Source organism: Coffea arabica, chromosome 2e, assembly GCF_036785885.1.
Source record: "Coffea arabica cultivar ET-39 chromosome 2e, Coffea Arabica ET-39 HiFi, whole genome shotgun sequence".
Classification (NCBI taxonomy): domain Eukaryota; kingdom Viridiplantae; phylum Streptophyta; class Magnoliopsida; order Gentianales; family Rubiaceae; genus Coffea; species Coffea arabica.
Genome location: NC_092313.1, coordinates 3,512,237 through 3,525,750, shown reverse-complemented (window position 1 = coordinate 3,525,750; position 13,514 = coordinate 3,512,237). Strand labels below are relative to the sequence as shown.

Below are 13,514 nucleotides of genomic sequence, written 5' to 3'. Positions count from 1 at the left end.
ATTTCTTAGATACCAGTATATTCTGCTATTCTCAGAAGCATAATGTGTATATCCTTCTCCTCGTGATACAGAACAATTTAGAGAAAATAATGCTTGAATACAGGACATATATGTATCCATGACAAATTTCTACAACAGAAAAGCCACTACACTCCTAGTTATCAACCTTCCAAGTAGAACACAAGTGTACGAGTAATTTAGTAGCATGTGGTTAAACTCCCCCCTCAGCAAGTCCCCTCGCGTCAGGGCTCCGAGCAGGAAAGACCACATTATCATACAACAGCCCGGCAATGGCTGCACCAATTAAGGGTCCTACCCAATAGACTGCCTGGTTCTTGAAGCTCCCTCCAACAAGAGCAGATCCAAAGGAGTATGCAGGGTTCATTGATCCGCCGGTGAAAGGCCCTGATGCCAAAATATTAGCACCTGCAATCAGCCCGATCATCAGAGGTCCAATGACCCCAGAGGGTCCCCGCTTTGTGTCGGCAGCAGCGTAAACAGTGTAAACTAAGGTGAAAGTCATCACGCCTTCGACCAGGGATGCACCAAAGCCAGTCATTTGCGGTGCAATTGCATGAGTTGGAACATGCTGCAAAATGTCCCACAGGAAAACGCGAATTTCAATGCCGCATGAGATAAACAAACCCCCCCCCCCCCAAAAAAAGATGGGGCTCGAATTAGACAAGAAAGGTTTCACAAAGCCAATTTTAACGCTTATTACTATTGTAATCATATGTTTCCTACGGAATTTGGCCTACCGTTGAAGCCGAAAGCATTGTGTTTGTTACCCTTTTGCGCAGCAGAAAATCCAAGATGATTTTAGCGCTTTTGATACCAAAAGGTTTCAGTTAAGTAGAGCGATTAGAAAACTTATATAAAAGCAAGACACTTGAGAGACGGATTGTCAATGACATGAACCTGTCCAACAGTAGCAGTTCTCAGGAGAAGGCAGGCCATGACGGAGCCCAGCATTTGGGAGATCCAGTAGAGTATGGACATGGGAATGCTGATATGGCCTCCAACAGCCATGCCGAATGTGACAGCCGGATTCAGATGGCCTCCTGATATATTGGCTGCTAAAAAAACACCCGCAGATAAGGCAAATGCATTGGCAACTGCAACTGCCACCAGACTTGATGATTCAGATGCTGCATCTGGCATCATTCTTCCTGTTCCCCAACATGTACACTTCAAAATTCAAAAAACTTTGGCACTAACTCATAAAATTTTATAAATTCGCTTACAGGTTAGACAGTTTATCATGAATCTGCAATTGTCTCCGAAACTATAATTTTTATTCCAAGATCACTCAATTTTAACTCGTAACTGTCAAACAGTTTAAAATAATTAAACTTCATCCAAATTTTTAGTACAATAAAAAAAAAACAATTCATGATGAATGAAACCACATACGAGATGACATGGCAGCGCCAACAGCAGCGAAGACATAGAGGAATGTGGAGATAAACTCTGCAAGATATGATCGAAGGGCATTGGGCGTGACAGAGTGCCCCAAACGGGAAGTCAAAGCCATTTTGATCCGATGTTCTGAAGAAGATGATGGCACGAACACTCTGATTTCGCTACCGATAGTTAATGATAACTTGAATTTCTATTGATGTTTGCAAATGAAGGCTTCACTGACAAATGTAATGTGAGACGGAAACTTATAGGTAAACGTTGGTGGGAGTTGCCAAGTGAGGAGGGAAGAGACGCAACGACTTGCGAATGGAAGAGAAGTTGGATTCAAAATTTAACCGCCACCACGCGTGGCAATCTTCTTGGCTTTATCTTTTCACTTTCGGGTTAGTTGCTCTCCCTGTTTTAAGGTGTGGTCAAGATACAAATAATTGGTTGCTAAGGTTTGTGCAAATGACAATATAGCTCCTAGTTTGTGCAAATGTCATGCCCTACTCCTACACAGGGGAGAGTGGGTGCACCACGTGCCGTATGTATTTAGAACAATCCTCGTATAGAGACACATTGATGGAAGGTAAAATTTGAACTCTTGACCTCCCACTCCATAATTAATTTAGTGACCAACTCCTATAAAAAAAAGATTTATAGGAACTTGAATACCAGATAAAACAAGAAAACCAATAGAGTAGTAGCAATCTTTTCCCAGAAGGAAAAAAAAAAGTAGCAACTCTTTCGAATGATCGAGATGGTGAGTTTCAATCTATTGGCTCTAATTCTTTTGCTTCTAAACCAAGTTATAGGCTGTTGTCTGTTCTCTTTTGTGTACTTACAAAAGAACCTTATTTATACTCTCTGATGCAGCTCTTGGGGCTACAATTGCTGCATGCATGGCTCCGAACGATTGCTTAACAGTTAACACAACTCGTACATCACTTTCAAAAGTGAGCATATTGGTTTTCAGTTTTGGTGTGCCGTTGGATTGGAACTTGGAGGTGACAAATTTGCCATCTCATATCGACCCATATTATCCATGGGCGAAAAGACAGGAAGAACAAAGGGTCAAGATCCAAGGGTGAAAATATGATTCTAAGGGGTCAATATTTGTCCGAAACCTCCTCCAATCACTAAAACAGGCATAAGCCTTGTCAGAACTACTTGGTTTACTTTGTACAGCTTATTTGTGCATGAGTCTCACATTGTGATCTGCTTGATCATGTACTAATATGCTTTGCATGCATGCAGAAAATATCCATATTGTAATTGATGGTGGTTCTGAATTTAAACGGAGGGGGCAGCTGCGTTCTTTGTCGGTGTTAGTCTTGGACAACACGGAAGCGTACCAGTGCAGAGACACCACGTATGGAATTACTAGGATGGATGGCAAGTAGCTTTAGGATGACGGAAAAGAATAAGGTTGTTCTGAAAACACTCATAGTATAAAAAGGAATGAAATAGTTTTTATGAGTGGAAAACTTAGTGTATCTAAATAAATGTTAACAACCAAGGAAAATTTTTTTACTAGAAAAGACTTTAATGCATATATATAAAACATGGAAAATAAAATACTTAATAGTACAAAATGGAGGACAAAATCTATAAGAGAAAAAAAAATTAGTATTTAAATGAAAATTTAAAAATCTAAAAACATGTAATATGAAAAGAATATAAAAAACAATTGAAGGACTCGTATATTGACGCAAGAAATATACTTTGAGGAATTGATGGTATGAAAAGGGTACAATTCTCCAACACTTTTACTATTAAAAAATGATTTATTCTTAAGAAAATAGGCATTAGTAGTCAATAATATTTAAAAGGAATTTTCTAATAATTGCTCAGTAGACACACATTACCATACTTAAATTACATCTAATTTATGTGAATATCTTATTATTATCATACTTAAATTATATCTAACTTATTACGTGAAGTGATTATAAGGATTCTTATCGAACATGAATGGAAATAAAAAAATATACACAATCACAATTATTGAACTCCATGCATTTAGACACTTTTTCCAAATTAACTTGAATTAGCTGTTTTTGGGGGTGTTTTTAAAAAACTTTGTTGTAGCAGAGTTTTTAGAGTATATTTTGAAATATTTTTAGAAAATATTTTGGGATATTTAAGAGTAGAAGAGTTTCTAGAATATATTTTGAGATATTTTTTAAAATTTTTAAAAAAATTAAATTAATTTTTAGATTATCTTTTAGAATATGTTTTAAAAATTTTTATTATATTTAAAAAATTAGTTTTCGAAGAACACTCCAAAAACAGGATCCAAACAACTTTATACTATTCCAATTAATAACCAAACCACGTATAAAATCTCAAAGGATGCAAATAACTTTTTTAAAAGCGGCGGAGTAACCAATATCAACATGACGCGAGAGTTACAACAAGGCACGTGATGCTAATAAATTCCTTACTTTTACACGTGCGAAGTGCATATTGTCTGCGCGGGGCATCGCGCAGGTAAGTCCCCCTCCGTGGAGAAATTCTGTAATAAATGCGCGACTCGGTTGGCTGCTGCTTGGGGTAGAAAATTCAAAACCTATCAGACCGCTCTACTCCCAAAATCCAATGGCGTTTTCAACAGTAGTTAATATATTTTGTCATTTGGTCAATGTGCCTCTGGATACCGGAGTTTTTTTTGTGGAATATTCAAAACCTATAAGACTGCTCTAGCCCCAAAATCCAATCGCGTTTCAACACTATATATTTTGTCATTTGGTCATGTGCCTCTGGATACCGGAGCTTGACTTCAGCGACACAGCGCCCTGCTCCCATTTCTCTGAATACTTGGCCGGCGATCTCCGCCCAGTCTCTGAATCCTTTGATCAATTTCTGGCGAAAAGGTAAAACCCTTTGTTCTCTTCCTTGTCATAAGTTTTTCCTCCAATGATATTGGTGATATATTCTGCAGAATTGACTTTCTGTTGTTTAAATTCTTTATGTTTCTGCTTATCAAAATAAAAAACGAAAAGAAAATTTTCTCATGTTTCTGAGCTTCGATGGAATGGTATTTATGTCTTATATTGACTGTTCTTATTGAAGGTCCTGATACTTTAGTGGCCTGTTCAATTCTTGCTGTCCTCTTATATCTAGCTAAACCCGTGGGTATAAAATCAGATTCAATCCTTTTCCCCCCTAATTATTCGGCTTCGTTGTGGATGCTGCTGTGGAAAAGGTGTAATTTGCATTTATCAGTATAATCTGGTTGAGAAGTGCTGATAAAGATGGAAAGTATGCTCTTTGAGTTCCAATTCACTTTTCCGTACTCTATTTAATTGGTGTATTTACTTTTTAGGGAAGAAGATTCAGATGTCCAATGATGTGGAAAATCCGAAAGATGGCCATGCCACAAAAGCAGGGCACGGTTTGAATGTTCCTCCCTCATCACCAGCCCTTGAAACCACCCAATCAACCTGGTACGGTAGCTTGATTCAGCAAGCCTCTGTATATGGCGTAGCTGCTGGGTACTGTATTTCAGCATCATTGTTATCTATAATCAACAAATGGGCTGTCATGAAATTCCCTTATCCCGGAGCTCTAACCGCATTGCAGTACTTCACCAGTGCTGCTGGAGTGCTACTTTGTGGTTGGCTTAAGGTTATAGAGCATGATAAACTTGAACTTTTAACTATGTGGCGCTTCTTACCTGCTGCTATCATATTCTATCTATCCCTTTTCACGAATAGTGAGCTCCTCCTGCACACCAATGTTGATACCTTCATTGTTTTCCGGTCAGCAGTTCCTATTTTCGTTGCAATAGGAGAAACTCTCTGCTTGAATCAGCCGTGGCCTTCATTGAAGACATGGGGATCACTTGTAACGATATTTGCTGGTAGTGTGCTTTATGTAATGACTGATTATCAGTTCACTGTTACGGCTTATGCCTGGGCTTTGGCCTACCTTGTCAGCATGTCTATTGATTTTGTTTACATTAAGCATGTGGTTATGACCATTGGTTTGAATACTTGGGGACTTGTGCTCTACAACAATCTTGAGGCTCTGCTATTGTTTCCAGTGGAGCTATTTATAATGGGGGAGTTGAAGAAGATGAAGCATGATATTTCTGATGAATCAGATTGGTCCTCTTTTCAGGTGGTCTTGCCAGTGGGCCTGTCATGTTTGTTTGGTTTAGCTATCTCTTTTTTCGGGTTTTCTTGCCGTAGAGCAATCTCTGCAACAGGGTTCACTGTTCTTGGCATTGTAAACAAGCTTTTAACAGTTGTAATAAATTTAGTCATCTGGGACAAGCATTCAACAATTATTGGAACAGTTGGGCTTTTGATTTGCATGATGGGTGGGGTTATGTACCAGCAGTCTATGAGCAACAAGGCTAATGCTGTTAAAGAATCCAAGGCACAAGAAAGAGAAGAGGAACAGCAAAAGCTGCTTGAAATGCAGAGCAATGTGGAACAAATATCAGACTCGGGAGAACGAGAGTCATGACTTGCTTGGTTAGTAAATATTAGGCAATTACGTTGCGTGTTGGGTTCTTTGTTGGTGCTTCATCGAGGAACAGCTATTTCTCATTCCATTGGGTGGGCACTAATAACTGTTGGGGCAGAGCATTTATTGAAGAAATCTCAGCTAGAGAGGATTAAATATCTGAGCTTGATCTTGTCTAAGCTATCTCTTTCTTTCTGAACACTCCTTTGTATTGTTGAAGGGGATGAAAGTTTCCTTGAAATGTTGTCTTAATATTTGGCTGCTAATTGTGGAATTTTATTCTGAGTCAATAGGTCTCCGTTCTGCTAAAGAAACGAAAATCCTATGTTCTGCTGCTGAGTCTCTCTGCTCAAACGAAATGAATTCAGCAGTTCATATTGCTGGGATCATGTTTTTGTTCTATAGCAGATCTGTTGTGTTCTTGTTATGCTTTTAGGACTTGCAATGCCCTGAGTGTTTTTACTCGAAGAGTCCAAGGTCAAATACAGCATTCAGTTTGTAATCGTAGCTGAGGCACGCAATTTTCATTGTCCGTTATGTTGTCAAGCTCTTGTTACTGCATGTAATTCTTAGTTTGATTCGTCTCTAGAATGGTTCATGACCCGAATGGGGTAGTTAAACAGTTTCGGGAGTAGTTGTATAACCTTTTCTCTTTCGTTTGGTTAGTGTGCTCTATTGATTTTGGTTGGGTGGGGGAAGGGGAGTTTTGATGACATTACTCTTCATAGATGCATATATTGGCTCTGAAACAGGAGTAATTTCGTAAGGTTATTCCTACTGACTTCTTGTTCTGGGATTGTTATTTTCTCATAGAAGTTTTATTTACTCTGTGTCCAGAAATTGGCCAACCGTGACAGAACGCTGGAAATTGGTGCCTGAACTTACCCTTATCGTACTTGACCAACCGCGAGATTTCCCACAAAGCTTAAAGAACAAATGCTATTTTCCCGGGTCAAAACGTTGGTAGTATGGTGACGATTTATTATCTCGTGTAATCTTCGAGTGTAAGCGTAATGCAGTTTTTCTTAGCTCCTTGCATCCAGAAAATTCGCTCTTAAACTTAACTGAAAAGGTTAGTGGGAGTTGCTACTCGCGACTGAGAAGAGGAATTGTAGTACTAACCTCTATGGTGGATGCATGCATTCAAGAGCATGGTGGGTTTTGCTTCATCTGCTTGCTTTAACTCGAAAATACAAAAGAGGAAAATAATTTAAGCCTCTAAGACTCAGCGTTTTCAGCTTCATTGATTGATAGAGCAAGTTTTTAATTTGACCGTCAAAGCTTCTCCTCCCCCTCCTCCTCCTCCTCCCTAAAGGACGAATGTGTTGTTTATCTAGCAGGGAGAAGGGGAAGGAATAAAATCATTAATAAGGGGCAGGAGAAGCCAAATAGACCCCGCACTCCGTTTCTTGGATGAACCCGTTAGCCTCTTCCCGCCCACGCGCACCAATAACGAAAGGATAAGTCAGGATATTAACAAAGATGCATAGCTAACAAATTTTGAAAGGTATTACCTATAAGAAAATTGTAGATTAATGTCAATGAATGATGAACAAAAATCAATATCTTCCTCCTCACTTATGTATAACAAAGCCTCTTAAAACTATCCAAGTATCACAGCGGCATTCATGTCAAAGTCTATTATTATGCTACTGTAAAGCTTGCATCTCCAAATTAGTGTGCTCCTTGCTCTTTTCGGAGGAAGGTGCAGAATCCCGATCATCAGGAGCAGCACTCATTTCTTGGACGGGAGGAGGATTTACTATGGTCATCGGCATCGCAGCATCATCTGAGAGGCGTCCTTTCATCTCCCTGTGCTCCTGGCACAAGGCACACCAGTGCATGCAGCAGTGGACCATACATGGGTCACATGGTGAGTTCTGCAGGAACAAATTGATGCACAAACATCTTTTTAGCACAACTTGACAAATGCCATGATTCATCACTCAATGAAAAATATCTCGTTTCACAATAGGAAGAGCTGGATCTGTCTAACACAGGAGGAGCAACCAAAATTGATACCACACGTTGATTGACAACAGCAACATGGTTCTAACAGAAAACAATTTTGCTTAGACATAGCTGGAATTCATGAATTAAGCTTCCAAATATTTGACCCAAAATGACAGTACATGAAGTACAAATCTCGTTTTGAGCAGAATTAAATGGGAATAGCAAGAGTGATAAAGAAACTGAAATCTGAGGTTTATATCTCAACATGTAAGTACAGAAAACATGGATTACCTTAAGATGATATTTTTTCTGTAGTGACTGCCGTGCAAGACCAGTATATATTCCACACATCCACCAACTAAATAACAAACCTTCGCAAATAAGGAATGATGTCCTTGGATCTATACCATAAAAAGCCGCTGTTGCTGCTGCAAGTGCAATGCCACCCTCAACAAATATAGCATGACAAACACAAGGCGTTGTCCAGGGAGTATCATCTCTCAGTTTCTCTATATTAAGTCCAAACAAGACACATGGGCACAAAAGCCCTGTCCAGCCTGTAGAGGCACCAAAAAAGAAATGGAAACTATAGATGAGGACATACAGTTCGAAAGTTCTTACGAACAATGAGGCAAACAGTAAAGTTCTAAAACAAGACACCACTGAGATAATGTAGGGCAGGGGGCAATAGCGACAAAAGTGCAAACATTGGAAACAAAAAGGTATCTCATAGCAATTCAATGCTGTTAGACGTAAGAATAGCAAATAGTAATAATATAATTCAGAATCCTGCAACTCAGACATTGCAAGATATCTTTTGAAGTAAAATACGCATTGAAATGAAATTTATGCACATGACACAACTGAACGTACCAATGACAAACACAAACCCCTTTATGTCTCAGAACAAAGCTTCGTTCAGAAAAAAACTAAGAGACACCAATCTTTGGAGAGGACAGGAAGTATGACATGTGGGAAACAATATAACGACATAACATTGATACGGGAGAAAAAAATCCATTCATACAAATTTCTAAAATTTCTGCAAGCTTACATGTGCACGAGGGTTGCAAGGAACTTGATCAAAGTTAACCTAGTTCAACATGAGCATCTAAAATCACAAGACGAGTGACAAGTTCTACTAAATGGCATTGCCATCACCTAAAAAAGATAGAGTAAATGTAGTTATGGCTGCTGAACAGCCAGAAATGAAACTTTTAAGTGCCAAATTAAACAAGAAGTTTTGCCCCTAAACCAATCGGAACTTCCTCGGGTTAAACTCACAGCTTTCAGTATCTTCAGTACAGCCAAATATCCCAGTGGTCCATGGCTCATCAGCAGGAGGCTCAAAGCTTTCGGGTAAAGGTTGCCCACACTCATTGCACTTGCGAACACCCAACTGCACATTGAATTATGGCATAAGCACCCGATATGTGGCCAGCCATTGAATCATAAGAAGATGAAGATTCTTAAATCCGCTTAGCAAATGTATGCAATACCTAAGCTCATTTCAATTCCTTCAACCCAAAGTGCTTCAATTGGTTTCCATTACACTAATTTTCTAAGGAAAGTTGCACAACAGATAAAATACAAGACTAACAGCCAGCTCAATAGAATGAAAAGTGGGAAGGGAAAGGGAAGTGGATCTGAGTGACTGACTTGCATTTGATAGGTAATGGAAACGGAAGGAGGACTAAAGAAATTTAATCTAATCAAGCTGACTTGTTCCTCTTGCTTCACATTTTCTTTTTTCCTTCCAGTTCCGTTTTGATAAGTTAAAGAAGGAAAATGCTTCACGAGGTTGAGGCAATTTGCCAAAATAAACAATGTTACACTGCACAAATTGGGAAGATTAAAGGAAATGGAACTGAGGAATAAAAAAATGATAAGATAAAGCTATTTTTTTTAATACTTCTCTTGTTTCTCTTAGCCTCTACCAGAGCGAAATTGGAAAATAAGGACGGCTCTATTTCTCGATAGAGGGCGAGATTATTTGCTGCCCTTTACACCTGGTTTCCTTGATTTGTGAGTGAAAATGTCCAAAACAACTACTAAATGGACTAGAGTCGATGTGATTGGTGATTGGCAATTCGATTACACTTCAGTCAGATCCTCCACAAGAAACAACTTATGGCAAGATTTCAGGGGGTAAGGGAATGATTGACAGCTAGTCTGAAGCACATTGTCAATAATCCAAACATGATTCTAATCTTATGCATGCGGTGAATCTGCATATTGATCCCTACATCAAAATATCTTAAGTTACTATTCATTTTCACACGACCATAACATTCTAATAGATGACCCTCCCAAATTTTCTCAATTTAATTGCCCAATTTCCAAAACGAAATATTTGAGTTAAAAAAAAAAGTTAATAGATGGAAAATATTATACCTGAGGGACTTCAATCGGTTGATTGAGCTCGCCTGGCTTAATGTCCTCAGAAGGGGCCGCTTGCTCCTTAGTCAACTTGACATACCTCGACGGATTTCCCCCACCTTCCGCCATCGCTTCTCAGTTCTGACCCCACTAAAATCAATCTCACAAATTAAACAAAAAGAAACAAAGAAATCCGAAGGAAAAACAATTGAACAAGAGAAGCATGAAAAGGGTATGAGCAACTGGTAGAAAAATTCCATACCTTTCTGGAAATTTCGTCACGGGTGATCGCTCAGAAGTGAAGTGGAGGTGGTTAATAGTAGAATTAAGTTAATGGTTGGCTCAGTAACCGTTAAGTAAAGTATTAATACAAAAGGGCCAAATTCAGCGGCGAAGAAGAAGACTGAATCTAGAGGACGCAGCCCAGAAATATTTAATAGTAAACGCGTGTTTGCAATGAATTGAAACTTGAAAGACTACTACTTAAATTTTAATTTATAAAAAAAAAAAAGAATAGAGAGAGAGAGGAACCTCCTCACTCCTCAGCTAATTGAGGATATGGATTTCGGTTTATGACGTCATTTCTTGTACGAGTTTGGGGAAGCTTCCTCTTGTCGTTGCCAGATGTTAATTGCATGGTAATCCTCTATTTTGCAACTCGGTCCTCACGCAACCATTTATTTTTCCAATTGTTCTCATTTTTACAGAATTTATTTATCTTCACCTTTTTTTTTCGCCCAAATTACAGGCTCGTAGAACTGCCAAAAAAGATGATTACTGCCATGTCTAGATCCCCCCCGCCCCCCAAAAAACACACAAAAAATACACATCTCTATCGAAATGATTTTTTAATTCATACTACCCCCAAAAAAAAAAAAAAAAAAAAAAAAAGACTGTATACAAACTCAATCTTCTTGTATATAACGACAGGACAAACTCATACAGAGTAAATAAAACACCATAAAAGCAGCATCAAGATTGAAGACTTCTTCAATTAACTTTTCAACTGGAAATGATTCTGGTATGCTTGCAGTCAGTACAGTAGTAGTCCATCAAGGCTCAGGAGGGCCAATTTCTATACCAACCAGCCCAGGCAGAGACCAAACCGCTGATTCCCAGTGAAACGGCATGGTTGCAAAATGGATTGGGCTCAATATCTGCCAAGGCAATGACAAGGTCTGCCACGTTTGCTGCCACCGCCATCAATCTCATCACTCTATCCACTCTGATCTTCTTAATACTACTGCTAGTATTCTCTTCTTCATCCTTTGAACCTTCCTCCTTAGCCACTCGTAATTTTCTCTCTGCCCTGATCCCTTCTGTAATCAGGATGAAATCGGACACTATGAAGAATATGTAACCAAATGACTCGCCAAACGCAGATATGAAGCTCATCCTCCGAGCCAGTTTCCCATCCAATACACCAATTCTTGCCAACCAGAGAAAATGGTCGAAGAAGAAATAGACCATTTCCCCACCATTGGCAAGGACGGCTAGGAACTTGAGCGTCGGGGTTGAGCCTGGATTTCTTCTAAGAGCATTGAAGCCGGTGAGAAAACGGCCGCTGCGGAAAGCTTTCCGGCTTAAGCCAGAGGCGAATTCCCATTGCTTGGCCCTCTGGGCCATCTCAGGGCGGGTGGCCTCAACGTGCCAGTGAACCAGCTTGGAAACATACTGAAAGGTCTTGACGAGCTTGTCAATGCCATCTCTTTTGGCTAGAAAAATCACCAGCTTGTCCACTCTGTCGTTCATGGCTGCTCAGGCGTGAGAGAATTGAAACAGAGTATAAACAATTGCTGCTGGTTGGAAGAGCTATCGGCCATTGACGGCTGGCTAAGGAGTTAGTTAATCGATTAAAAAATGAAGGGCAGCCACAAAATATTGTCCTCGGATAATATTAATAACAGGGAAGAATGTATAGATGGTCGGACTTGGACCATATATTTTCTTCATTTCTGTTGCTATTTTATTATTATCCCATACAAAGGCCCTTTCTTGGCTTCTAAATACCAGGTGATGACAAAATAACCATGGGCTTACATGTAAAACCAGCAGAAATTTAAAAAAATAATACGAAAATTGTGGTACGTAGGGAGAGGGGAAACATTTTTGTTAGCTTCTCATTCCCACAATCCTTGAGGGGAAAAGTACAACTTGAATGTTCTCTAGTATCAAACTTTGAATAGTAATCATGCTTTAGATTGCAAATGGAAAGTACACAACAATAACAATAATACCAATTAATGCGAACGTTACTTTTATATGGTTATAGGGAGAACTTCTCAAAATGTTCAAATCTTGTCTGCTTCACATGTAGGAAATCATATATATGTAGAGCCAAGTATATAATTTTCAAAATTGGTATATTAAAAATGGGAACGAAAACAAAAAATTGATTGATAGGTGTATGCAATTTAACTTTTAACGAATATTTTCTTGACATAATAGATAAAGTTTTCAACAATTCAATATGTAATGCCAAACTCATCAATTACAATTTGAATTTCATACATTAATCAAATTAATAGTAAGGTCAAAAGTAATAAAAGAGGAGTGGATGTTCAAAATTTTCATTAAGCAAAAACTAGATAGAGGGATGCATTGAAATTTTTGTCAAAATTTAGGGGGAGGTAAAAGAAAGACCGAACGAAAATTTTCAAAATTTCTTAAGGACTAACTCATAAATCCCAAAAATTGGGGCAACCCCTCCCCACCCCCTACGGTCGCGGCCATTATTGGCTCCACCTTGTATCACATTTTCATTTTATATTCTAAATTTCAACTTTGAACACTTGCATCTAAAACTTTCAAATTTAAACGCTTTATATCATAAACTCCCAAATTTGTCACATTTAAATCAATGATAATTTTAACAAAATTAATGGTACAGGTAACCTAACAAATCAATGATACTGTATCGAAAGTGGTCAAAATGTATCAAAATATCATAGCAAAAATAAAATAACACATTATCATTAATTGGCATCATCTCTTATTTCATTAATTTTGTTATCAATATTAGTAATTAAAACCATATAAATCAACGATAATGTGCTAAAAATAGTCAAAAAAAAAAAACTAAAACATCGCAGTGAGAACAAAATAGTACAATATTGTCATTAATTTTGAATAGCTTTTATCTTGTTAATTTTATAAACGCAATCATTGATTGGATTTAAATGGATAAATTTGACAGTTTAAGGTGTAAAGTATCCAAAATTAAGAGTTTAGAATGTAAAGTGTCTAAAATTAAAATTTAAGATGTAAATTAAAAAAGTGGTATAAATTTAAGGATGCAAAAT

General features: G+C 38.2%; 4 protein-coding genes across 6 annotated transcripts; 1 reads left to right on the top strand and 3 right to left on the bottom strand.

Annotated features, from left to right (window-relative positions):
* Window positions 1-107: 107 nt before the first annotated feature.
* On the bottom strand, window positions 108-1,534 carry LOC113733431 (probable aquaporin TIP5-1). The gene is made up of 3 exons (XM_027259800.2): window positions 1,414-1,534; window positions 919-1,169; window positions 108-589 (listed from the first exon to the last, which is right to left on the bottom strand). Exons 1-3 carry the CDS (start codon window positions 1,532-1,534, stop codon window positions 212-214), a joined length of 750 nt encoding a protein of 249 aa, XP_027115601.1. The 3' UTR covers window positions 108-211.
* Window positions 1,535-3,927: 2,393 nt separating this feature from the next.
* Window positions 3,928-6,426, top strand: LOC113730191 (GDP-mannose transporter GONST3-like). Of its 2 annotated transcripts, none has more exons than XM_072078173.1 (2): window positions 3,928-4,280; window positions 4,480-6,426. In XM_072078173.1, the coding sequence occupies exon 2, from the start codon at window positions 4,747-4,749 to the stop codon at window positions 5,878-5,880; it is 1,134 nt and encodes a 377-aa protein (XP_071934274.1). In that variant the 5' UTR covers window positions 3,928-4,280; window positions 4,480-4,746; the 3' UTR covers window positions 5,881-6,426. The 2 variants fall into 2 exon arrangements, with proteins under 2 accessions (XP_071934274.1, XP_027110513.1); XM_027254712.2 differs by having other exon boundaries at window positions 3,932-4,280; window positions 4,733-6,426.
* A 941-nt stretch (window positions 6,427-7,367) lies between these two features.
* On the bottom strand, window positions 7,368-10,968 carry LOC113730189 (cell number regulator 6). 2 transcript variants are annotated; one of them, XM_027254709.2, is made up of 5 exons: window positions 10,475-10,968; window positions 10,228-10,353; window positions 9,118-9,232; window positions 8,125-8,390; window positions 7,368-7,760 (listed from the first exon to the last, which is right to left on the bottom strand). In XM_027254709.2, exons 2-5 carry the CDS (start codon window positions 10,339-10,341, stop codon window positions 7,530-7,532), a joined length of 726 nt encoding a protein of 241 aa, XP_027110510.1. In that variant the 5' UTR covers window positions 10,342-10,353; window positions 10,475-10,968; the 3' UTR covers window positions 7,368-7,529. The 2 variants fall into 2 exon arrangements, with proteins under 2 accessions (XP_027110510.1, XP_027110509.1); XM_027254708.2 differs by having other exon boundaries at window positions 10,228-10,362; window positions 10,475-10,956.
* A 138-nt stretch (window positions 10,969-11,106) lies between these two features.
* On the bottom strand, window positions 11,107-12,140 carry LOC113730190 (peroxisomal membrane protein 11-4-like). Its single transcript, XM_027254710.2, has one exon. The coding sequence runs from the start codon at window positions 11,962-11,964 to the stop codon at window positions 11,272-11,274; it is 693 nt and encodes a 230-aa protein (XP_027110511.1). The 5' UTR covers window positions 11,965-12,140; the 3' UTR covers window positions 11,107-11,271.
* Window positions 12,141-13,514: the final 1,374 nt, after the last annotated feature.